Source organism: Pelecanus crispus, chromosome 13 (genome assembly GCF_030463565.1).
Source record: "Pelecanus crispus isolate bPelCri1 chromosome 13, bPelCri1.pri, whole genome shotgun sequence".
Taxonomy (NCBI): Eukaryota; Metazoa; Chordata; class Aves; order Pelecaniformes; family Pelecanidae; genus Pelecanus; species Pelecanus crispus.
In genome coordinates, this window is record NC_134655.1 from 2281982 (window position 1) to 2307150 (window position 25169).

Sequence of the window (25169 nt, forward strand, 5' to 3'; positions counted from 1 at the left end):
ATTGCGCTGTATGCACCCCAGTGACCGCCTCAGCTCTGTGCTTTCAAAGGCTTTGGAAATGTAAGCAGCGAATTCACATCCTAAGGGCAGCTGAGCTACTGCCCTGCGCAAACACTGTTAGCTTGTATTAGGCTGTTACTAACAGTGTAATACAGCTATGCACGCTGATGGATAGCGAGTAAGTCTGTGGACTGCTTTTGAGGCAGTCCAACACCCTCATCTCCAAGTCCTCGGCTTAGTCCGTCTTTACAGCACATACTTTTTGCCCTCACTACATCCTACCTCCCTCTCCTACTCCCCCCTCCCCCCCCCCCTTTCCTGGATGTCTCCTAAACTCCCCTCAGGGCTCAGGATTCCTTGAATTTTTACATTAGAAAAAGCCAAGAGGAATTTCTCAGCCTTTCCATAACAGGAGTCTGCACAGTCTCTCTTCCCTGTACCAAAATGAAATTTGCCTTTAAAATTGTGCCTGGTGCAGAGATTTTGGCAAGCCGAAGTGGGATTGCCTGAGACCTGCAGCTGAATCTCTTGCTTTCTGCAAGCAGATGCACCAAGTCTTCCTGCTGTAGTGAATTTCACACGAAGCAATTCTCGCAAGCCTTCCCCCCCGACATCTAGAAATGCAGGAGTCACAGCTAATGCGTGGTGTGCGCGTAACCAGTGTTCAGCACTTTTGCTGCGGCTCTAAGCAGTAGAACTTTTAGCACTGAGGAGTCCTTGACATTACCGAGCAAGAAGGGAAGAACCTCGTCTAACCCTTCAAACGATGAAAGGCTGAACGAGCCAGTCTTCCTTTGTGCCCTGCAGGGAATGGCAAAAGCATATGGTCCCCAAGATTTCAAAATTCAGCCAAAAACTAAACTCAGGCCCAGAATGTAAAGGAAATATAGGGACCAACCTTCTATTTTCAGATCACTTGCCTTTGTCTTCTGGATTTCCACATAGGTTTCCTTAGATCTTCCTGTGTTTTTCTGAACTGTGGGAACATGATTGCCAAGGAAGTAGAGAGGGGAGTTTTCAGCCCTGCTGGGATTGTTCTTGATTTGAGGGTCAAGGAAGCTTGACCTAGTCATTACCTGTTCCATTTTTCACAAAATCTCCATGAAGCTCAAACACCTCAGCCAAAATGTTTGCTTCCTTAGAGCCCGCAGCTCAGAAATTGCACACCTTGAATTCTTCCTTACAGATACGCTAAGGTCAGTTTGCAGGAAAAGCTCTGACCACCATGGGGCTACTTTGCCTGTTCCTCTGTAGCTGTGAGTAAAATGGGACTGCTCATAGGGATACTCCACACAAATACACAGAGGCAGCTACTCTGTAAGGCATTCATCCTGTTTGCCCTTAACTCATACCTCATTAACTGAAATCAGTGCTGAATACAATAATTTAGGAGTTAAAGCAATTTCCCCCCGTCCCCACAAGCCTGCAGCGGGCGGCGTGAGCGTGGGGCCTCCCAGGATCCCAGTCCTGATCCTCGATTCCCTCGCAGCTACTGAGAAGGGCTCGCTTTGGCCCTCTGTAGCCATAGGGATCATCCCTGAAAGCTGACACTGAGCCTGGACTTCCCCAGCTTTTGGGTTGGGTTGTGCGGGGGTCGGTGGTTGAGACCTTTAATGTACAGGTGCCTACTGCAGTGCGTCCTCCAGGAGCTATAAAACGTGTTTTTCCCCTCTGCTTCTTCACTCGTTCTTCCAGCTGCCTGAAGCCGGCTCCCCGAGGGGCCGTAACACATGCCCACACAGTAGCATTTGGAAAACCCTTCTTGTGGGCACTCCTAATTACAATCCGCCTTCATACAGGAAATGGCTGTTGGAAGAGATTGCCCAGAACCCTTAACAGGAAGACATATGTGACTGCATTTGAAAGGAGGGAAGTGAAGCACTGTGGATTATCAGTTGCAAACCTCAAGGTCTCTGTCTTTACTTGCAGAAAAATAAATCCCACAGGTGCCGTGTCGTCCAGCGCTGGGTCACTAGGTACATCCCCCGCCTCCACTTAGGGAAGGGTACCCCCTCCATTCACTGCCGCTTCACTCCTGAACTAATATTATCATTGCTAGTTTGCTAAAATAAGGGAAAGGACTTCATGAGCATCCACTACTTAAATGCGCAAATATTACTTTGCTCCTTAACCCACAAGGAATAGCGAAAGAAATAATAACGCAGTGCCCAGGCGCGGGGAGAAACGCTTTTCCCAGATCTCCTTCTGGGTGTATATGAGCAAGGAAGTTGTATCAGCTCTTGCTGCATGACACAGCAGGACAGAGCTAAACAGCAAATTTGGCTAGTTAAAAGGGGTTTGTACTGTTACAATTAAAGGATGATTCAAGTGAGATAAACCAAGTCTTGTGTGTGATGTATTTATAGGTTTGGAATTGCTCCGGGGTTTCTAGGCTGTGCTCGCATTTGGACTGTTTTCTCATGGCTTTCCCCCCAAGTCAAATAAACACAGGTGGCTTCATTTTCTGGGTCAATTTGGGCAATATCACCCTGCCCTAACGAAAGCGAAGTGCAGGTCAAAACAAAGACTCGGTATGGCACAAGTCCTGGGATGAAGGAACTGTCTGGGCAAGGTGAGCTCAGGAAGACAGCAGGCTGCTGAGCTGGGTATGTCGAAGTTTCGCCCCATCTGGCTCCAGACAGTATTGTACACTGCAATCCCCATCAGGAAATTCTGTCATTACATTTGAAGGAGGGTGTATACAAGGCTGGTTTCTTCTTCTTCCTATTACGGAGACATGGGATTATCTGGGGATACTGTCTGATCTACAGACTTTTCAACCAGAAAGACCAGTAGAGTTGGTTATTTATATGCCTTGGTTCATATCAAAAGAGCACTGTTAGACTAAAAAGAGGAGCTAGAAAGAACCCTAAAAGAAATTTGGGGTTTCGCAATATATTAATTGGACTATGAACTTTATACCAAGGATAAAAATATGTGGTATAAATTAGCCATGTACTTTGCCTTTTTTATTGTTGTCTACTTTGCATTTGAAATGTAATGTGCAGACCTCCACACCATTATTAATTTAATTTAATACATCATGAAGTAGTGTGCCTTCTTCTGGTTACTGAAGTTGATCTCTATTGAATTTTGAGCGTAACTGTGGTTGTTATACTGTTATTAACATTACATTACTAACCTTCTTTTCCTAATGTACTATCCAGCATGTCAGAGCTGGTATACAATACCATCTGGGGCAGGCAGCCACAAACAGGCACTACGACATAACACAAGTCTACAAGCGCAGACTAATGCTCCCTAGAGAAAGGCTCTCCTTTTCCCATGCCAAGAATATGTGCACAATTTGTTTTAACATTCTTCATGACAGTATCTTCAGCTTTCTGGAGAGCTGCTGGCAGAAGGACAAAAGAAGAGGAAAGGAGACAGTTTTGTCTGGGTATAAATCTCAGTTTTCATTTGCCAAACCTGTCCTGCACTTTGGAGAAAATCAGGGCAGTAAAGCTGAAAATGCTGTGCTCAAAGTAGGATTAGTGGAAAAGCTAAAACTGAGCTAGTTTTGATTTCCACGGAGTAGAGTTTGCATAGCTGCCATTCAAGGCCATTTGCTCCTCCACTGTACAATACCACAGCATCACTGTACTTTAAAACATTAATGTGGACTTTTAAATGCTACAGGGATTTGTGTCTGGCATTGAGCAATGCAACTCTGACATTCTGCCTTTCTGTCTGCCTATGCCCGGGACGTATCTCAGTCTGACCACTCGCCCTAAAAATCTTGGTCTCAACATCTTCCTGATTTAACTGAAATTTTTATATAAAAACCTTGTTTTCAAGATGGTTTACATTAAAAAGATAAAGGTGTCTTTCAGAAACAGGCAGCTATTGCTTGGGAAAACAGGAATAATCACTGTAAGATAAATGACTGGGTAGAATCAGTTTGGCCAGAAATACGAGACACAAGGATGACAGCATGAATCTCGTACCACCATAAATCAGATCCATTTGTAAACACAACTAGTTGGTCCAGGGTCTGCAAGTGCCTTAGGTAGCTCGCGTTGGCTGTGCAGTACTGCGGAATGTCCTTTAGGGGCTGGTTTGCCGCATAAAAAAAAGCCACTAAAGATTTTCTCCTTGCGCAGAGAGGGGATAGAGGGATGTGCATTCAAACAGCAGCAGTGCTGTCGCTACCCTTCCTCCTCCTCCTTCTTTCCTGGGTCACACCTAGCGCGACCACACTCCGTAACTGATAAGGTAGGAATCACCTTATCGATGAACTAGGCCTTCTCCTGAACAAAAGGTCAAGTGTTATCTTTAATCCAGAGTCCAGTGCTTGACAATCTGCGTGAGGGAAATACTGAAGGCTTTATTGTACAACTCTGGGATTGTTATTACAGGTTCTGGCCATTTCTGATACAGTGGTTAAACTCTTTCTATGCATTTCTTTCGCATCCTTGGAGAAGCAATGATCGTTACTATTGACATCATTAAAGCCATCACCATTACGGTTCAGGATAAACGCTTCACCTTGGCGAATCAGGTAGCTAATGCTTTGCAGGGCCATTGTTTCATTGGTTTGGGCTACTGATTCTTTAATTCCCAGCTGGACCAATATACCTGGTCTTGTCTGGTGTCACCATACGCAGCCGCCTTAAATTTAGAGCTAGGCTAACCAGACGTAAAAAGAGACAGTGAAAGGGGTTAAAGAGCATCGTTATGAGAGCCCAGAACAGCCTAATTCTTTTAGTCATCTTTCCTGTTTTAAAATCTTTCTGCTTATCTAGGTTCTGGTCTTGACATCTGCTGGTAGTGAAAGCAAAGTAGTGACATTGGGCATGGCGGGATGTAAGGAGGGTATCTCATACGCTGATCTGCTTGCAGTGTATACGATAAAGGAATTGAGAGGAATTCTCAGCATACGTAGGGCAAAGGTCTCTTGTGCTCTTTCATTTAACGGTCGAAGTGATGTTTTTTTAGTGTACATTGTACTGTTAGCCTTTGAAAGGCTGCCTTTTTGTTTTGATTCTATATTGTTCTAAGTTAAATAGTAGGAAAAGAGAAATCTCTGCCACCATAACATTCTCTTATAGGTCTATTCATTATAGATCCGAAGAGGAAACTGAGAGTTCCCCTGGACAATGGTCTGATATACAAACGAGCATACATTAACTTTCTGTGCTTGTATAGCTCATTTTGGCTGCATTTCCTTTGCATTCTTAGGAACATGGATTCAGGCATAATTTGGTTTGATGTCTTCCTCTGCCTTGAACTGCTGTCTTGTTAGACACACTGCACGTCAAGCAGCCTCTCGGCAGCAGAGGCCTGAAGTGGAAATGCCTCGGGCAGAGGTGGTGGTGCGCTGAGGAGCACTTTTGGAGTGAGTGGGAGGGCCAGGAGCAGAGGAGACCAGGCCAGGTCTGCGGGGTTTCGGCTGAACTGGGTGGGGGATGCCGGGATGGCTGCTGACCAGATGCCGTGCTCCAAACCAACAAGGATGTCAGGTGGGTTGGACATAAGCCATGATGTTTAAGTAGCTCAACTTTGGTCCCCTGTCCTTTGACAAACACCTTAGGGGAGCTCACTTGGGGAACATCTGCCGTGGCTTTGGCAGCACTAACTCCAGAACAGGAGCTGCAGCAGGGTATGATAGAGGAACGCCCAGAATCTCTGGATGGGAAATGGCTGATGCAATTACAGCTGCGTTCACTGCACTAATCAGCGTGGACACTTTGCTCAGGACCACAGCTCAGCTGCTGCCCGAACTGCACTCTTCAGTTTGTAGGGACCCGCTCAGACCTCTAGCGCTTTGGGCGCTTTGGCATTGCATTCCTCTCTGCAGCACAGGTACGTTTTCTGCTTTTGTGCCCCTGCTCTTCTTCTGTAAATCAGGGAGACTGGCGCTTCCCTTCCTCCCCGGAGGGATGGGGCGATAAATGTTTTGAAGAGAAAAAGCAGCTCAGGAACTGCAGTAAATTTACTTCACCTTTCACTTCCATCACCAGAGAAAAAGCCATTTGAAGCTACAAAGATACTGAGGCATTTAAGGTTGTAAGGATTAGGATGGGGATACCATGACAGGCTTGGCCTGAGCTGCCAGAAATGAATCTCTCTCCTGTCCTCCAGACAGACTCCTATAGAACTTGGGTTTGGCTGTTGCTCTTTTGCACTGACATGTCGTGCTCTCGCTTACTTTGCATGGGAACGGAGCCAAGCAGATGAAAAAGATTAGAGACTAGATCAGTCATTGTTACCCTGCCTTCTGTAAACAGCTTCGCGCAGTCTGAAGAGTGTGACGCCTGCTTCTGAAATGCTGCCTGTCCCATCCAAAAGGTGTGTCTAACACACCACTCCCTGCTAATGCTGGCTTGCAGAGCCTGCTTACATGTCCTGGGTACCAGCAGGCGCACGGCAGTGATGCACAGGGCTTGCAAGGCTACAGTTTTTCTTGAATTTCTTTTAACGCCGTACCTCCCTCAGCCTCCTGGCCCACATATATGCGGTAGGTTGCTAGTTTCCTCGGGGGAATAATGAACAGCCACACACACACACGCATGCGTAGGTGCAAATGGATGCAGTGTCACTCCAATTGCAACTATATTCCAAAAAGCCTCTTGGTTTTCATTCTGACTGTGTCTTCTGGCACAGAGAAATTTGCAAAGCTAATTTTCAGCTCCCGTCTAATGGATTCCCCTGCTGAGTGTCTGTTACAGTTAAAGGATTCCAGACTGAGAGTTTGTTCTCGTCTCCCCTGTGCGCATCTATGTTGGAGGTACTTCTCGGAGAGCTGGTTAATGAGCCTGGAGTGCGACTGAGTGTTTGCGCTGACGTTCAGGAGGAGTTTCCCCTCCGTGGAGGAAGGCAGCCCTCACACCCTTATAGCCCATTTGTTTTCCTACTGCTTTCACCCGAGTAGAAATAAGGTGATTACAGGTATCAGACCGCGCAAGGGAATATGGGATTTATCAAAGTTGAGAAGCAAAAGGAGAAATCCCCTTTGCTAGGAGCTCACTTGTTCTGGAACTTGCAAGCTTTCTGGCAGAAGGAAATAGCTGCAGTTCAGCAGCATGCTGCAAGGGTTCAAAATACACCGTTGCACTCCATTTCCTCCTTGCCCCACGTGCTTGCCCCGCTGGCCACCCTCAGAGGAGAGGGCACTGCCGTCCCCACCAGATATTCACTAGTGCTGGCTCTTTCCAGCTCCCGTGGAAACTGAAGAGAGCCTTTCCCCGGATGATCCCGCAGCTCAGCACAGAACTGGGAGCTAATTTACTTGAGCTCTGATTCCTGCAGTGCTGCAGGCTTCCTGTATGACCTGATGTAAGACACTTATCTTACCCGCCTTCAGTTTCCAGCAGCACATAATAGCAATTACTTACCAACCTCACAAACATGTTGCAAGGTTAAATCCCTCTGTAAGCCACCTCGCAACTAATCTTAGAAATGCAGACTATTATTATTATTATTATTATTATTGCCATTTTGGCACTGTCCTCTCTCAGCCATGGATGTTTTGCTATGACATCTGCACCTAGCCAAACCTGCAGCTACAGTTTTAAGTATCAGTTTCCACAAAAGATTTTCTCATTTTTGGGCACAGTATACTGGATCTTTGCCCACAAAGGCCCTCAGAGGGTGGGCATAGCCATGCAGAAACCAAAAGATGAATGGGACACACACAGACAAACAAGACGACCCATTTCACGCATTTCTCATACCTGGAGACCAAACCTCTAATGCTTATTTCAATATTTGTTAAGATTTTAAGATTTTTAAGATTGTTAATATTTGTCTTGAGGAAGGGTGGGAAGAAGGACAAAAAGACACTTTGTTCCTCTTTGGAAAGCATTTTGGTTTTCCCTCCCAAGCAGCCGACCAGGCAGATCTTTAAGTATTTACGTACACATTTCTGCCTCCATCAGGTACAAAGACATCTCTGCTGGGGCATCTTGGTAGGACAGAAGCCAACAGGACAAAAGGGGCCCAGGGGGGTCAGCGTTGGACCTGGGCGCTGTGCAGGGTCAGGATTAGGGTCCGGGTTAGGGTTAGGATGAGGGTTCGGGTTAGGGTTAGGATGAGGGTTAGGAGGGAATTGCACAGCCTGAGTGTGAGCGGGGTTGCGAAGGGGCTGCCAAAGGAAGAAGGGGGCTGCAAGGCTCTGGGAATGAAGTGAGCAGGAGGCAGCGGAGCAGAAGCCTATAGCGCAGAAAGATGCCCCAGGAACCAAAAGGTCTCACTGGAGCTCTGCGTGGTGGTTTCTGGAGGGTGAGGGGGGTATCAAGGCGTGCTGGCCATGCCGAGCTGGTGAGGGAGAAGTCTGCCTCACAGAATGACTGTCACAGATACGCCTCAGTGCCAAAAGACCAGGGACCGGATGGGTTTATCGATGACGGTCATCATGAATTCCTCACTTACCCTGTAGCAAAGCACGCTTGTGAAGCCAGCACGGAAGGGCTCCTCAACACTTAGCACTCGTTCAGCCACTGCTTTGGATATACGTGACTAATAATCTGTCTCTTTTCACATGTAGTTAAGCCATCTAAAAAAGATCAAATTATTGACGAGTTAGAAACTTGATCTTTACATCCAGGCTAAGCTAGAATTACAATTGCTTAATCTTTTACCGAGCGGTTTCTCTCACTGAAAAGGGAGCAATATAAATGAGTTTTCACTGGAATATGCTACCCTGGCATTTTAATTAAGATGAAAATACACAGGTAAAACAAAATACCTGGGCATTATCAGTTTTCATGGCTATTACTCTATTTGTCAGCTGGGGCAATCCGTTTGCTGTGTGAACTGCAGTGCTAAGGGTAAGGTATCTTTGTGCTCAAGAGAAATATATTCCCAAGCATGTTGTCTTTGGCATGGCAAATATTTTATTTGCCAGAGCCAACGTTAATGAAAAATTCCTGAAAAATTCCACATTTCAACACAGCAGCACTCTGATGGGAATAACAATCTCTTCCGACCTCGTTCAAAAGCAGATATCAGGCAGGATACAAAATAGGGAGGTATTCCTGAACCCACCTACCCAGGACTTTGGGTACTTTGTGCTAAGTTTCCAATGCTTGCCTGCCTTTGTAAGTGATATCAACACTGTCAGGTCGCGTACTCCCCTGTAGTAGTACCTGCATCCAAAATCAGCATTTCTCGGAAAGACATGCATGCAGTCAGAAACACTGGGTTGGTGAAACTAAGAACTGCCTTCTAGTTTTGCTGCGTAACAGTCTCATCTCTCTGAAACGGAGCGATGCAGCAACTTTGTAATGAGAACGTGTCTGTATAGGAGCGGGTTTGCCCTTCTGGGACAATGCTGGTGAAGCCATGAGTCTTTTTGACATGGGGGTAGGAATATTTGTCATCCGTTACAGTCACCATTAGCCTAGATGATTTGCCATATAGGGGCTCATCTCCTTGCATCGGACAGTCTGGAAAACTAAGGCCAAGCAAATAAAGCTGTGAAATAAAAGCCCAGTCATGAGTAAGGTGATTTAACAGGCCTTAAATCGCTGTTACCGACTGCAAAGTGACAGTGCAAGGAAATGGAAGGGACCAGTTTGCTTTGACTTGCATGAATTGAATTCACACAGCTAGTCGATTCCCATAAGAGTTCAGAGTATCACGTACTCCTGTTGTAAGCAGGATAGTACTAGAGGTCAACTGGCACATGAGCTGTGCCACAGCGAAATCGCTGCCGTGAACAAGAGAAGAGCCACCCTGAATTTCCCCTTCAGAGCCTTGCACAGCCCAACCACCCTTCCTGCTCTGGAAAGGCTTCTCGTCAAGGCAGTCCCTGTGATGCGGGCAGGACAGGCAAGCCAGAGCTGTGGGAATTGTGGAAAATCCCAACATAGGAAAGAGAGGCCATTCTCGGGCCACCTTGCAACAAGGCTCAGAGAGGCGTGCTGGATTTATTCACATAGTGTAGGTCACCCAGTAAGTGAAGAAATAAGTGAGCTTGTCATCAAGCAAGGAAAACCCCATGTATACAGCTTCTCCATGCACTGTCCTACAACCGAAACCTTTGTGTTATATACACACTTTGTGGACCAGAACACAGCGGGCAAAGGAAAATCAAGACTTACACCTAACAGGCATCCAAAGTCAGCTTATTACGCACACATCCACACCTGACAAAAGGCAGGGCAAGCAGTGTAATTTATTCCCCCCCTGTTGTCAGAGTCCATGATAGCATCTACTATCAACAACTGCGTGTCATGCCCTAGGGACAGGAGAGAGCCTGAGAGCAGGCAGATAAGAGCAGGTGCTAATTCGATGCCGTGGTCCAGCACATAGACACAGCGCTGTGTAAATGCTCCGGTTCCAGCCCCTGGAAGGCCTTCTCTTGCCAAGTTCTCCCTTCCTTTGGAGACTTTTTAAATGGCCGCTGCTCAGTCGGCAGTGAGAGCACGCCGCTTGCCTCCTGCGTAGACAAGATCTTTGATGTGCTCGTGCTCTGAGCTGCTACCTTTATTTCAGTTTTAAAGGGGATGCAAAGGGAGGGACAGGTTCTTGCCAATCACAGACTTGCCTAAATATTTATCTCTGCTAAAAACAGTTTAGTTTCTGGATTTAGCCCGGGGTTGATTCTGAGGAGAGACATCAAACACAATATACATGAATCAGGGACAGCACATCTGGCATTGCCTGTGTGCTGTAGGAATATAAATAAAGGAGGCAGTAAACTCCAGCTGGTGAGTTATTTGTACTGCAGCAAGGCTGTAAGCTTTCTAATATCACCACCCAGTGAGAAGAGGGTGCCATGAATCACTTGGGGCTGCTCTGCGGTCCCCCCTGGGCATGTGTCTTTCTCTTTGCATGTGAGGACTCAAAAGCGAAGGATCATAAACACTTCTTTGAAAATGATTTGCAAGAGTGGCGGGCCAAGCCAGCAGTACTGCCAATATTTAGAACATGATGATATTTTATTTTTGGAAGTATCTGATACAAATGTTCTTTTCCTGGAAAGATTCCTTCTCCTGCCTGCCTCCCCCACCTCCCTCAGACTGCTGGTGCCAATATTTCTGCTGCAACTTCCTTGCTCCCAGCCATTTCCTACTATAGATTTCCCTCCCCTCTCTCCTGGAGCTGATGGTCCAGGTTGAACCTGCCTCGTTCTGCTGGCCTGGAAGGAGGCAAACGGCAGCGCCCAATTCAGCTGCCTACGCAGAGGCACCCAGCGCCGCTCGGGATGTCGGCGGGTAACCCCGTAGGCTTCTAGCTCACGCCATGGCAGGGCACAAGCATCGCAGAGACGCCCTGTATCTGCCAGCCCTGGGAGGATGGCTCAGATAGAGACGTGAGCCTCTGGTCTTCTTACAGCGTGAGCAGCACCCATGACAGTGCCGCAAGGCCTGGCGGGTGCAGGACACGGCCAGAGCCCTGGACCCATGTGCACGGGGACACTTCAGTACATGTCTATGCCGCGTCTCGCTCCTTTCCAGCCTCTCATCCAAGGGGAGCGCGGCCCTCAGAACTGGCAGTGTCCATTCGTGCCTTTTACTCCATCACTCTACAAACTGATGAGTATGACCTTTAGTTGGGCAAAATTTGGCATGGAAACACCAACAGAAGCCTTGGAGCTGAGGGTTAAAAAAATCGCAACGCCCAAAGAGTCATTTTGATCACTTTAAACAAAATCATCATGCAGAGCTGCCAGGGAGAAAGACTTATCACATTACTTCCCTGATTAGCCCAGGACACCAATTTTAGGTACTGTTAAAACAGTGGAGGTCAAATTTACTATGGAGGGCAAAGACCAGTGATTCATTTTTCCTTATTCTTTATAGTCACTTTTCACCTTGAAGAACAAAAGGGCCTAAAGTCAGAGAACGTTTGTTCTTGAGCCTTGCCAAAGCCTTTTTTTTTTTAATAAACCATCATTAAAATCTGGGCCCACTGCCTTGACAAAAGAAAAGAATATATTTGTGTATACTTAAGAGACGGGAAAGAGACTGTGTGCCAGGGCTAGTCACAGATAAAGGAATTCCGGACATTATTCCTTGTGCTCCTAGGGGTTGTGACATGGGATTTCCTTTCAAAGTGGTAAATAGCCATACAGTTGTTGTATGACAGGGTGGGGTGGTCACTGGTTTCTTTAAAACGGGGACAGATGAAAGCACATTATGAGAAGTAAGACAGGCTGGATACATGTGCACAATGAACCCCTGCGACTGGGGGCGAGGGGTGCAAATTCACCCCCACCCAAAAAAGACCGGCTCAAAGCTTCGCCCTCATAAGCTTCCCCTGGTTTAGAGGTGCTACCAGCTGATCGCTGCTTCGGGAAGAATAGCTCACATCGCAGAAAAATAGATTTAACTCTTAAGAGGGAGCCAAAATCTGGGGGCTTGTCAGCACCTTACGTGTTCTTCCTAGATCTGCGGGAGACAGATGGAACTTGTGGGGAAACAGGTTTATCTTGGGGTGACTCCTGATGTTTCCTGCCTTCTCTCAAAGCCAGACAGCCTCTCACTGCGCAGTGGGACACTGAGTGCCCGTCCTGGCCTGGTATGGGAGCAGAGAGGGTGGTGAGGGCGGGATACCATAGCTGTGAGCTTCAGGAGGAGCCTCACCATGTTTTGGAACAAGAATCAGACAGTCCAGGTCTTCTGTAACTGAAAGCACCTTTCTCTCTTTTGCTGAATCCTGCACAGGATTGGGGTGAGCAGTCTTCTCTCTTAAGAAAACAGACAAGCTAAAGCTGCAGCTTTTATCCTGTTTGCATTTTAAATAGAAAAACATTCAACTTTGTACTTGGATTACTTTTTCTGTTGGACTTTGCATTAAGGACTCACCAAAGTGCCCCGATTTTGCAGTGTCGGGGAAGTCAGAAGGGGGGAGGAATGTGAATCGCTTGATGAGGGAGAAAAGAACATCAAGCTCATTTTATATTTGGATCTGAATACAAAACGGTTTCCTTTCCTCCCTCTTCCTGTGGCTGTCCTGGAGGGTCAGCAAAGACTGCAGATCCTGAACCTCACAGTTAAAGCAGGGCTTAATGAGAAGGGGAAAGAAGATTTGCATGATCCTATTCTCCAGATCCTCAGGATTCAGGTCTTCAATAATAAATGTTCATTTAAGGAATCATCAGTGGAACAGATAAATTAGCATATTGCAGAAGTTTGCAAATGGACAGTTTCTACATGAGCCTTCTTATTGCTTTCAATTTTATTGCTTGATACCTGAATTACAACTCTATAATCATTCTACCGTGCAACAACACACCTGCAGATTTATTTTCCCTTTAAACTACAATGAGATCTTATGTCCATATAGGGAGGCACATGATAAATTGTAAAATTCAGCTTGTAAACTTCAGGCAAAGTGGGAACGTCTAAGAGGTTGAACTGCTGCTTCCAGTGCAAGAGTCAGTTTGGATCTGCTGCAAAGGATCTTGTTCCACTAGTGAATAAGACGCCCAGGAAGGGCTAGAAGGATTGAAGTCACAGCTGCATTCAGTCCCTGCTGCAACACATTGCCTTAAGAGATTGTGTCAAGAGGGTCTAAGTCCATACAGGACACATGGAAGATTCTAACCAAGTTCAGAACTGGAGACTTCAAAGTAAAAATGACAAATTTTCCTTCTTTCTCGTTGGCCCCTTCCTAACAGCTGACATTTTTCTGAAAACCGGGGGAAAGAGAAAGTTCCCTTGTTCATTGCACCAATAAAGTAACACATCTTCTAAAATAACTGTACGGCTGGTCTAAGGAACAACAAAGACGGCTGAATGAATCATACAGAGAATTACTCATACATATGCATTTTCAAACAGTAAACAAGTCATGCTTAGCATTGTTAACTGGCAAGCATGCCAGGCTGCGCCGTCCACATCGCTGCTCGCGTGTATTTGAGGGGACTGGGAGCAAATCAGTTGGTGCGCAGGAGTAAAACTGATCCGAATCGGGCCCTGGGATTGCGCTCAAACGTTAGAACTTCTGCTGCACGGGTACGGGGCTGTATGGCCCTCATACACCAGGAGAGTACCGTTACACTTGCATGAACTGGATTGTGTTTTCTGAGCCCCGTAACAGACTACTGAATTATGCTTTTTTGATATCCTGGTACAATCACACTAAATCTCTTAAGACGAACTATATTTTCGTGGCCAAAAGCCAAACAAACAAAACTCTCTGAAAAATACACAAACAGAACCCTTTTAGAAGGATTTTAAAAAAGCTAAACAGATCTGATACTTGGTTTAGGGACTTGTAATTTTAAAATAGCTCCAGTAAATGAAGAATACCAAAATTGATCTGCTGTCTTTCTTCCCAGTGGTGGTGTGAGCACATGAGAGTTTCTGTTTCCTCGCAGTGGAAACTGCCCCTTAATTATGGTGCCAGTGCCCCGTGTCATGATCTCTTTATCTTGGACTGCAAGGTGAAGCCAGCCTGGGCTCAGAGGAGTATTCCCACTGGACAGATGTTCCTACTAACACAACAGCTCTTGTGAATAAGGTTTGCGGCATTGGTGCTTGACATACAGCTCTCTCTACTTTCAAACAATGTTGTTTTTTTTTTTTTCCCCCCAAAGCTGCTTACATCCTGTGACCTTGCACTAAAGCCCAAATGAAATGCCTTACAATTTTCCTAAATACTATCTTTATTCTTATGGCTCCTGTATGAACCACTGCTATGCAGTTAATGCTGTGCAGTTGTTTCTACCCTAAGACCTTTTAGCCAAGGGTTTACAATTTGGCATCTGAGGTCTCAGCCTGCAAATTCATCTTTGTTTTTGTACTCTCCCCAAGAGTCTGTTTTAAATTGATATAAACATTTCAATAGCTTAAGAGTGCAACAAAATGGTCAGCCTCCCTTTCCAGCTGGAAAACAAGCGTGTTTCTTTGAGTCAAAGCATTGCATGTTGTTGGCTAGACTAGTGCCTGGTCTCATCTTGGCTTGGTCATGCAGATGCAGGCATCTGTGTAGCTTTATGGCACATCCAGAAAAAAAAAAAAAGAAACAACCCTTTACTTGACTCTGCAGTACTCGCTTTTTCAATGTATCTGTTTCTGTGCAGCGGGCGTTGCTTGCCCCTGTCCCATGCACAAATACCACCATATTCAGCAAGACACGCTAGGAACCTGTTGATTTTCTTCAGCACATGGAGAAACCCCTCAGTAACATAGTTCACATCTGCCAGACCACAATTTGTACGCTGTACTAAAAATCTTACTGACTAATCAAGACAAGAGGGAACAGACTTCTGAAAGAAGCAAGTACGGACCCCAGCAAACGCTTGCTCTACCTTGACAAGCTGTTTGCTTATTCTGCGGTGTCTCAGATCTGGATTTCATTATCGGGATTAGTTCTCTGAAATCTTAGTGCAGCAAATCAAGGCTGTATGTGTGGATACAGGATGGGAAGGAACCTTATTAATTGCCTGCGTGCATTTGCATTATTCTTTCATCTCCCGCCTTGGCACTTTTCTCCTCCTGAATCCAAACGGCGACATTCTTCTTTCTTGGTGACATAAAGTTTTCACTTTGCTTTCATTCAGCGCTCACTTAACTTTCATGATTCTCTTTGCTCTTAGTCATTTTCATATAGTTCTGTATTTCTTACCAGGGCTTCTGACACTCTGCAAGAGGTAGTCAGGAGAGAGCTCCACAAGCAGGAGCTGCTTTCCTCATTTCATTACTTCTAGAGTTACGTTTGTTGATTTTGTTAACTATCCAGCACAAGAACTAATTTTATTGTTCAAAGGGCAACTGCACATTTTGTCTGTCCATAGGAACTGCAATAAACCGCTGGGCCGAAGAGGTGAGATTTTTAGGAAAAGAAAACAGTCATGTGTTTGCTTCTGCTCTGTTTGAAATCAACAGTAAATATAGAACCAGTTAGGGGTTTTATAACAAAACAGCTTTTCATTAGAAAATTACACTGTAGCAAAATTGTGTGTAGAAAGTGGCTGGGTTAGATGCAATTTTCCAGGAAAGGTTTGCCAGCCAGGATGGTGTTTCTGGTCACAGCCCAACGATGCCATGACCTTGTCATTGAGATGCATGCGTAGGATGCTGGAGACACCACGTTCCTTGGTGGAATCCAGCCTCTGAATCTGTGTCTCCCACTACCGGGGGCTGCCCTAAATATCTGCCTATTTTTAGATGAGTCTTTTTCTGTTGCTGCTTTTCATAATAAGAAAAGCCTTTGAAGGATTTGTGTTTTATCCCTATGCACAACAGGAATTAAAATAAATAATAGATCTTAAATATTTAGACATGAAGAGAGAAGAATTTCCTGCCCAGCTTTTGCTAAGCGGCGTAGGTGGCTTTAATGCAAACCGGGTCTGCTCCTGGGTACCTGGCAGTGTTTTCTTTTCTTAGAAGTGACGGCGGTAAAGCACCTTTAAAAGCTAAAAAAGGATCCCACAAAGCAAATGTGCTGTTTCCAAGGTCACCGTGCAATCATCTCCCCCGTGCCATAGTTTTTCCAGATGATGAACCGATCTGCTGCAACCTAGCCAAGCTGTTCGAGACGGAATTGCTCTAGCTAAGGGGCTGCAGCAGCGCGGAGGATACGGGCAGCAAGGCGAAGGAGTCCTTGAAGTGTCTGACCCCCCCGCAAAGCCCCTCAAAGTAAACCCAAAAGTCAGGATCTGGCACTAGAGAAGCAAGTTTAGCTCTGGGCGTCACACCTGGAGTTATCACCCACTTGCCGGCCCTCCTCTGGGCTTGCGGGAGGCTGTGCCCAGGCACCAGCAACCGCTTTCCCTCCGAACCTTTGCAGGTCAAGTGAGCGAACCTGGAAACATGTGGGGGATAAAGAAGGGACTTTTGTCAACAGGCAGCCATGCTATGTAGGCTTGATAAATATGTGCAGTGCTAATTCGAAGCAGATTCCTCCTTTGCCACGAGCAGAATTCCTCCAAACCCTGCCATCAAAAACATTATGTCACAGCTGCGGAGAAGCCTAACAAACAGGGGAGAAGTTGGGGTCATGTCAGGGTAGCAGTGCGGTGGAGGCTGTAAGGAAGTGATTGAAGCCCTGTTCCACGGCCTGATGGAGTTTGTCATTAAGAAGGATTTCACAAATGATTTGCAGCCAATTCCCTGGGTCCGATTGGTACTTTCCAGCTTAATGCAAACCAGTGAGGAAACCAGCTTCCAGACCTAGTTAGGCCAAACTACCCAGGGAGGTTGCAGGCAAGAGATAACATAACGTCGCCTGGGGCTGCGGAAACGTAACTGAAACTTCGACTGGTTTTTAAGGAGATCGTTTTTAAGGAGATCGTTAGGTTCTCTCTCCCCATCTCGAGCAAACAGCTTTTATCTTGTCTCCCAAAATAGCAGCATCCCACCCTTCAAAACAAACCAAAAAAAAAAAAAAGGAAAATCTCTCGAGACAGGCACACAGACAAAGCTGACGGAAGTGGAACACAGAGCTGATCGAAACCAGATTCCAGCGTCAAGTCCAAAGTCGGTTTCAGCCCATTTCTTCTTAATGGGTGAACTTAAGAAACTGAGAAAACAAAGTAATTACCCACCAAGCAGATTTTACTGACACTGAGCATTTACACGTTTCTGACACATATGATCCCTGCAATTTGGTCAAATCCATCTCTGTTTAGTGTGGCGCGTCAATTGAGTTGGTCTCGGGAGTCTCTGGCTCATTTGCTTCTGGATTTATAGCTCAAGGAAAAATGATAAAACAACGCTAATAACTGGGGTGGGCTTTTGTTCTGCTTCACTCTGACCATCCACCTTCCCTGTTCTGATTTCAACTCCATCCCTCTCGTGGCCTTCCCTTGGCCTGCTCCTTCTGCAGGTCAGTGATTCATCACACAGGAGGACACAGATGTTCTTTACAAAGAAGTGTTTCCATGCAAGCTGATATTTTTCCTAGAAAAGGGGGCTGGGGATGAGGAGTGAGATGGGGAGGAGGAATTCACCACTGTGCAAAAGACCTGAGAATACTTATTGCCCAGTTTCCACCAGAGATTGTGTGATGCTGCCTATACGACCCACCGGCATCCCCGGGCAGCAGGGCTGACTGCCGGATTCACACCGGCAAGGCTCCAAGTAGGAAACCTTGGGACACATGGCCTGAGAAAAGAGGCGGTCTCTCTGAGCAGCTAATCCGTAAGCATTTGGCGGTCAGTGGGCAGTCGTCTTGCTTGATGGCAATACTAGGATTTAGCTACCGAGCATGGTCAGAGGTTGTTTTGCAAGCCACCCTCTTATCGTTCAGCAGGACCTCATCCAAATTCCTCTGTCAGCTCTTGCATTTCTTAGAAAACAGCCACAGTCTTCTTTTGAGGTCTGGTTTATGGACACTTTCAAGTCCAAAGCTGAGAAAGCCCACTCTGCCTTTGAATCTGGGCAGTGCTGAGGTAGCACCAAAGACGTTTGGAAAGGGAGGAGACCTGTACCTCAGGTCAGGCCCTGGTAGGCCATCTCAGCAGAACATCATTGCCCTAATACTGCCTAAATGTGGCAGCTGAAGCTCTTAGACATTACCTCATGTAGGTCGCCATCTAATGTTTTCTGAAGGACATCTCATAGTGCTTTATCTTGTCTAATTTTAAATATTCCTAAAGATAGGGCTGGCATCATTGCTTCCTTTGGGAGATGAATTACACAGGCTGATATAACTCAACCTTGGGAAGATCTTTTCTCTCCCTAGACTCTTACCAGTTGCAGCAAAAAAAGCAGATAAATAGCTGCCCTTGGTATTGGATCTCCCGTGACTCCAACCTCTCCTGTTAAGCACTCAGATTTACAAAAATTTTATTATTGTAGCATCTAAAGGCCCTGTTACAGTGTGCTGCGCAAGAAAGAGTATCAAATCTATCGAAAGGGCTCTTGGTCTTCAGGTTAACCAATGTGACAAATAACCAGATTAGCAGCAAAAGGGATGTGGGTTTAAACCATACTGATATTTTGCTTGAGGTATGGAAAACTGGCAGAACACTCATACAATATTGTGGCAAAATTGTCTATATAAGCATCCTTGACACCTGAGGCAAGCTGAGATCTAATTGCACGTATTTAGTATCTCAACTGTTCCCTGCCTTAGATTTGGGCTACTGATCCTTGACTGAACATCAAAGAACACAGACAAAATGGTACTCTAAAATAATAACTTGCAACATGCAAGTAAACTCATGCTTTCTTAAAAACAAACATCGCTGTGGCACCGAAATATTTTTGTCTTCAGTGGAGTTGAGGCACCAGCTTAGATGGAGGGACAAGTTTCCTTATTCTCTGGCTTGGGAGCCACTCAGCAGGTTTCCTTACGGAACTCTGTATGCATTGAAGGCCCATGCTAGTGTGTTTAGGAATGTGACCATCACTTCTAAACAGTTTTCACCAAACCAAAACAAATGAAGGGCTGTGTTAGTCTCCCTCTTAAGCCTCATCCGGCTCTACCGACTCAAATCACTGCAAACAAATCATTTCCGTGTACAAAGATTTCCGGAAGGAAAGACAGGACCCAGGGCGGATCCACATGGCATATCCTGATAATTCTCATCAGTTGGGCTTAAAACATCTTTTTTTCAGATCTTATAAACGTCATTCTGTACCGTACAGTGCTTAAGGATAAGGTATAGCTAGTTGGAGGGTTTTGCCAACAGTCTCACGCGCACATGGCTCATGAAACAAGCAGACAGACTTGGGAGTCGCCAGTTTAGTCTGCAGATGGTAGAGGAGGGACGCGAGTGAGCATCCTCCTCTCATCTGATACCTACAGGCAGAGGCTGAATGCCGGCAGAGACCGTACAGTGCTTTCAAAGAAACACACTTTTTGCTAAACCAGAGTTTCAAGGATTTTGTAACTTCTCTCTCGTCTTCTCTGGTCATTTTAATGTCTCTCTAGGGTATCCATCTTATACTTTTCCAACGTCTTTTCCTTAGGATGAATTGTCATCATATTTTATTGTCAAAGGAGTAAGCTGACATACAGTACAATAATTTAATTGACTCAGTAGTTTGAAATACTGTGTCACTTGTTAATATTACCTTGTTACAGGCAAAATTTCTCTGTTAATGCATGTTCTGGCTAAGAACTTAAATAGCCAGGCTAGCTGAATTTCAAAGTCATCACCACTCAACAGTTATGTAAATATATGTATATATGGCAAGTGGGATTGTATTTTGGGTTAATACTGGCCAGTGCTTTAATTTGTGTGGTAGGGCCAAGTTAAACTTCAGTTACCAACCTCTTTAACTTGAGGAACTTTCATTTTCATCTGTTTGCTTTTAATTTACGTGAGTGTCATTTTCCAAGCCCCCATGGTACCAACGTTCTCCTTCAGAAACAAGTCTGATGGCTCTAAATTATTATTGAAAGTGGTTTCATGACTATACTCTAAAGATGATGGGGACTAGATTAGATCAATGGCTCCAGCAGCGTGCTCTGGGTGCCTGTACAACCCGATACCAGAACAGATCTTCAACACGTGTGAAACCAGCTCTATTTTATTGAATTCTGGCAAAAAATTCATTTCACCACTGATGGTCCCTCCTGACAGCAACTTTTATGGAAACCTAAAGGAAATAAATCCCTCCTTAATATTTTATGTTGCCAGCTTAAAGTCTGACCTCTACTGGCAGGCGGATAAATTATGAGCTGAGGCACGTATGGGTTATTGCATTGCCTCCTCAACACTGAACTAAAGGCAACTTTTTGCCTTCAGTAAAATAAACCCCACTGCGTTCTCCCCGTCCCCTGCCTCGTGAACAGACTGACCTGCATGCAGCTTTAATGTTGCCTTGGTGCCCCACGCTCCCTCTACAGCAAGTGCCACCGTACTATAGGAATCACTATATATATTTCCAGTCCGCCAAGAAGTGTGCAATAATGTTGTGATTAACAAGTAAAAAAAAAAAAAATTTACCATATCATATCCACACAGAAAAGAAAATGGTTGGGTTTTTTTTACTCTTATGGCTATTGTCACTTCAACTGAAAAAGATGATAAAGGAATATAACTGTACAGAAGAGAAGACCTATTGAAAACTTTTCTACTACTGCTCTAACTTAAAAATAGTCCATGCGCTCTAAAAAAATATCCATCCTGAGAGCTTTACTCTTATCCTGAGCATAGGCAGCCCCTTTATTCCAGGTTAAAAGTCCAGTAGAAATGTTAAAACTGGGTAGGAACAAGAGAGATGTCACTACTACTTGTTTTTTCATGAGAGGTCCTGGCTCATATCAAGACAGATTTCAATAGTGACTGATTCTTTCTGTGCATATGAGCAGGTTGGGGAATAGTTCTTGGAATAGAGACAGCACAACAATTGCTTTCATTATTTGCAGCTGTACAAAACAAATAAGTTTGAAAGAAATATAGAGAGGTGCCAAATTCAATCCCATTGATGTGTGAGCGAACACAGTGTTTAGTGCTGCGCTGTGACACACGTGAAGTCTGTGAATTACTGCTGTTGACTTTTCAGCCTTACATGTCACCTTTGATAAATGAGCTAATCTGCTGATAGCTACTCAAAATAATAAAGTAATTTAGTTAAAAGAGTTTTAAAACATTCCTTCCTTAGCATCCAAAACTTTCTAAGTAACTACTCACCGCATACAAATTACCCTGTATAGAGCAATTCTGATTAGATTAAAGGGATCTGAATGCAGGGTTTTGACAAGCCGGAACCGTAACTTGATCCATGGTTTACTGTCTGTAGCTATGAAGAACTGTCGGGCCGACATGCAAGAAAAATATCCAGCTATCTATCCATCAACACACAAATATGCTCCCAGGAGTTCACCTGTGGTGACAATCCTGAGTTGACACAGGGACACAGGGAAGCCTGGAAAGGACCCAGTGGAAACAGATCTAGGTGGCCTTCTACCTTCCCATTTTCCTACCCAGTGCTCTGGAGAAAGGAGAGAGATCTTGGCTAGATTCACTTCCAGATAAATGCTCTATTATATCTGAAGACTGAGGAGCAGTAAGTCCTCATTTGTGGAGCCCTCTGGGAGGAGATGAAGGGCAGGCAGAACATGTGCTGTGGTGGACTGCAGTGAGAGTGGAGGGTGAACCTTGGGGCCAAGCCAGCAGTGGAGAGGCACCTCAGGCTCTTGCAGGGGCTGGTCCCCATGGCGGTTCATCCTAGCGACCAACGCGTGCCCTTGTTCCTCCTCTCACTCGCAGCCTTGTCTGAAGAATGTGCCCTCTCCTCAGGATGGTCAAGTCAAGGAAGAATGAAAGCTATGTCTGGAGCGCCTATGAAGTAATCCTGTCTGGAAATCATTGGAAACACTTGCATCTCTAACCCTAAAAGCTTTTCTCAGGAGACCACACCGGGGGAGAGGCAAAGACAGTTTCATACCTCACATTTTTTGATTTTTTTTTCCCCCTCAAGTCTTTAGCACACAGTGTGGTCTCTTTTTTTGTGTGTCTCATTCCCACTGGGTCTGCATATTTGCTATCATGGAGATGTGCCAGGTCTTCTCTTTCCCAGAGGAATTGCCATAATTTGGATCAACAAATAACAACATTCCCAGCCTTTTTTCCATCGACATGAGATTACTGCATTTCCTAAATACTTTAAACAGCGCTTGAGTGCATGGCAGATGATTGCAGATGTTGCCACCTCCTTTCCCAGATTTCATGTTTATTTTATGGCTGTAGATGTAAGTTCTCGACTTGTCATCCAGTTACAAAGAAAGGACATGTCCCCTCGCTACATAACTCAACATAAGCACAGGGTGGTGATATCTCTGTCATTCTTTAGGACTCTACAGTTTCAGAGGGAAAACAATGGCTCTGATTAATGAGCTGCTGCCAGCAAAGACCAAACAATTTTAACCTAGAGTTGCTTTCTGTGACCTCTTTCCATAAATCTGCAACTGATACAGCGATCCATATCATGGACAGCCAAGAAATCACATGGCATTGTACGATCAGGGAGTTGCCTTTGAGCAGGTGAAGTCGAACTCCAAAGGTTATGTTTTGATTACAGAAAAACAGAGAAAAGTTCCTGTTAATTGACATAGGGAGTTTTAGGCATCAGCACACAAAGCAATAAGGTGGCCTTGCTGAAGGGTTTCTGCTGATTACAGAAGGAAACCAGAGTGACCCTGTGCCACTTCGTCAGGAAATGCTGATGCATCTGTGGGTAAGGAAAAACCTTGTAGGAACAAATCCCAAGAGCAGGGCCAATGTCTTATCTTATCTTAAAACACTTGCTCTACTTAGCCGTTGTTTTTACTGTGCTGTTGTTGATGTCTCCCCTGCTTGAGACTAATGATTTAATTTTTTGTTGTTGTCACTAGGAACATTTACACCCAAACTACTGTCCCTGGCTGAGCTACACAAAACTTCTATTTGCGGCAGGCAGAGAAGAATGGGTGTGAACTACTCCCCTTTCTCATGAGTCAGCTAAACAAATACTAGCTTCTCTGGCTTGGAAAATCAATGAAAACATGAAGCCTGTTGCTTTGCCAGCAGATACTCTTGGGTTAACACTAGCATTTGAGTATCCTGAAAAGAATCTTAGCCATCTCTGCTGATGAGTTTGTGATTGCTAATTTAATTTTGGATGAACTTCTTCAGCTTCTATAGGAATGGAAGCTCTGCCTCTGGTCTACAGGTTGCTAGTTCCATGCCCACACACAGCATTTCTGTTTCAGGACCTTTCGGGGGGATTCCTGGTTATTTCTAGGTGGAAAACAACAGGAAGATATGCTTCTTGTAACCTTTCCCCTTAAACAAACAAAGAAAATAGAAAATCTTTAAAAGTTGCTGAACCGTTTTCCTTAAAAATAATTCTGCTTGAATAGCAGTAGTGTAGGCAAGGGAGACAAATTTTGGCCAAAGATGCTGATGGGTATTCAAGGGACCCCGGGGCCCACTGTACGTGGGCTCTCAGCTCTTTGCTTTTCTGGCCTAGATGATGTGTTGGGCTTGCAAGAGCCAGCACAGAGGAGCACGCTCCTGGGTGCTTTAGCACTCTGGAAGCAGTTTCCAGGTGAAGCCTGTGCTCTGCTCGTGCCTCCGTCGCTGAGCTCGGAGTGGGGGCACCTGCAGCGTTCAGCAGTCCCACGGGTGGGTTCCCAGCTGGCAGGAAGGAGGGTGGGTTGATCAACGGCCACGTGAGGGTGAGGTCCTGGTCCCTGGGCAGCAGCACGGAGAAGCAAGCTGCATACAGAGCATGAGCTGGACTTTCCTGGCGGATCTGCAGCCCATTTCCCATGCGCTTTCCAAGGACTGGCTTTTCAGGGAGATTATTTTTTCCCGTTACAGTCAAGCCTGCTTCTTGGGTCCATTAATCACCTGCTTTCTTTTGTTTCACCCTCCAATTGTGAGAGCTGTCACATGTCTATGGTTTACATTCCTCAGCAAAGGTGGCGGAGCTGTCTTATTTTAGTTTGCCCACTGCTTTTGGGTAATTTATCTTGATTTTGCAATTATCTTGGAAGTATCACGTAACTGAGACATCCAGTATGGGCATGCGGAGAATAGTTTGGCTACCAGCCTCCAGCACATGGAGCGCTTGTTAAAGTGGCATTCCTACCTCGTGCGAGGCTAGGACTCGGACAGGGTCTAAACCCCTCCTCATCTCCTCCTCTAGGAAAAGTAGTTCAGCAGGGAATAAACCAGTAACCTACAGGGGTTTGGGCTGTATCTGCACCTGATAAGGAACTCACAGCTCCCCCATGCTAAGCGCCATGCAGATGCATAGGAAGAGATGAAGGGTTTAAATCTTTACAGACAAGATAAATTTTTATCCTTGATACACACATGGAGAATCGAGGCTTACGAGAGCAAATAACCTGATCAAAACCAACTCCCTGAGCAAATCAGGAGAGAAATTAAATGGGAGAGAGACAGTCAAACCACATTGGGTCTAGAGGGTAAGTTACCCTCTAACAACCCTTTCTGACCTACACATTCCCCATCTGCAGCCCGTCACGGGGCCTTTGGCCTCTGCACTGACTCAGTACCCATCAGGTGGCTTGAACAGAACTCACTAGCCGGCAGAAAAGAAGAAAATGGAGAGGTTTGTTCCTGACATACAGCCAAGATCTTCACCACAAGAGCATCCCTTCTTCTCTGCTGGGAAAGTCAATGCTAGCAATAATATCTCATTTAGAAAATTTTGCATTTTGAATCGAGAGCGTAAGACATTTTATTAATGTCAATGCATGAGTCCCGCAGAATCAAAAATCGGATGTCCTTCTCCCACCCAAATTCAGAACAAAAAGGGGGGGAGGTGAGTCTGTTTAGTTATTTGCTACTGTCTTTTTAAGCCTTT

At 45.4% G+C, this 25169-nt stretch overlaps 1 protein-coding gene across 1 annotated transcript in view; it reads left to right on the forward strand.

Moving 5' to 3' along the window:
* The first annotated feature begins 4426 nt into the window (after positions 1 to 4426).
* The window catches only part of LOC104027334 (vascular endothelial growth factor receptor kdr-like), a 127423-nt gene continuing 106680 nt past the window's right edge, over positions 4427 to 25169 (forward strand). Inside the window, exons 1-2 of the mRNA XM_075720773.1 lie at positions 4427 to 4501; positions 4746 to 4806. Coding sequence (XP_075576888.1) covers positions 4427 to 4501; positions 4746 to 4806 — 136 coding nt within the window. The remainder of the gene's footprint in view (positions 4502 to 4745; positions 4807 to 25169) is intronic.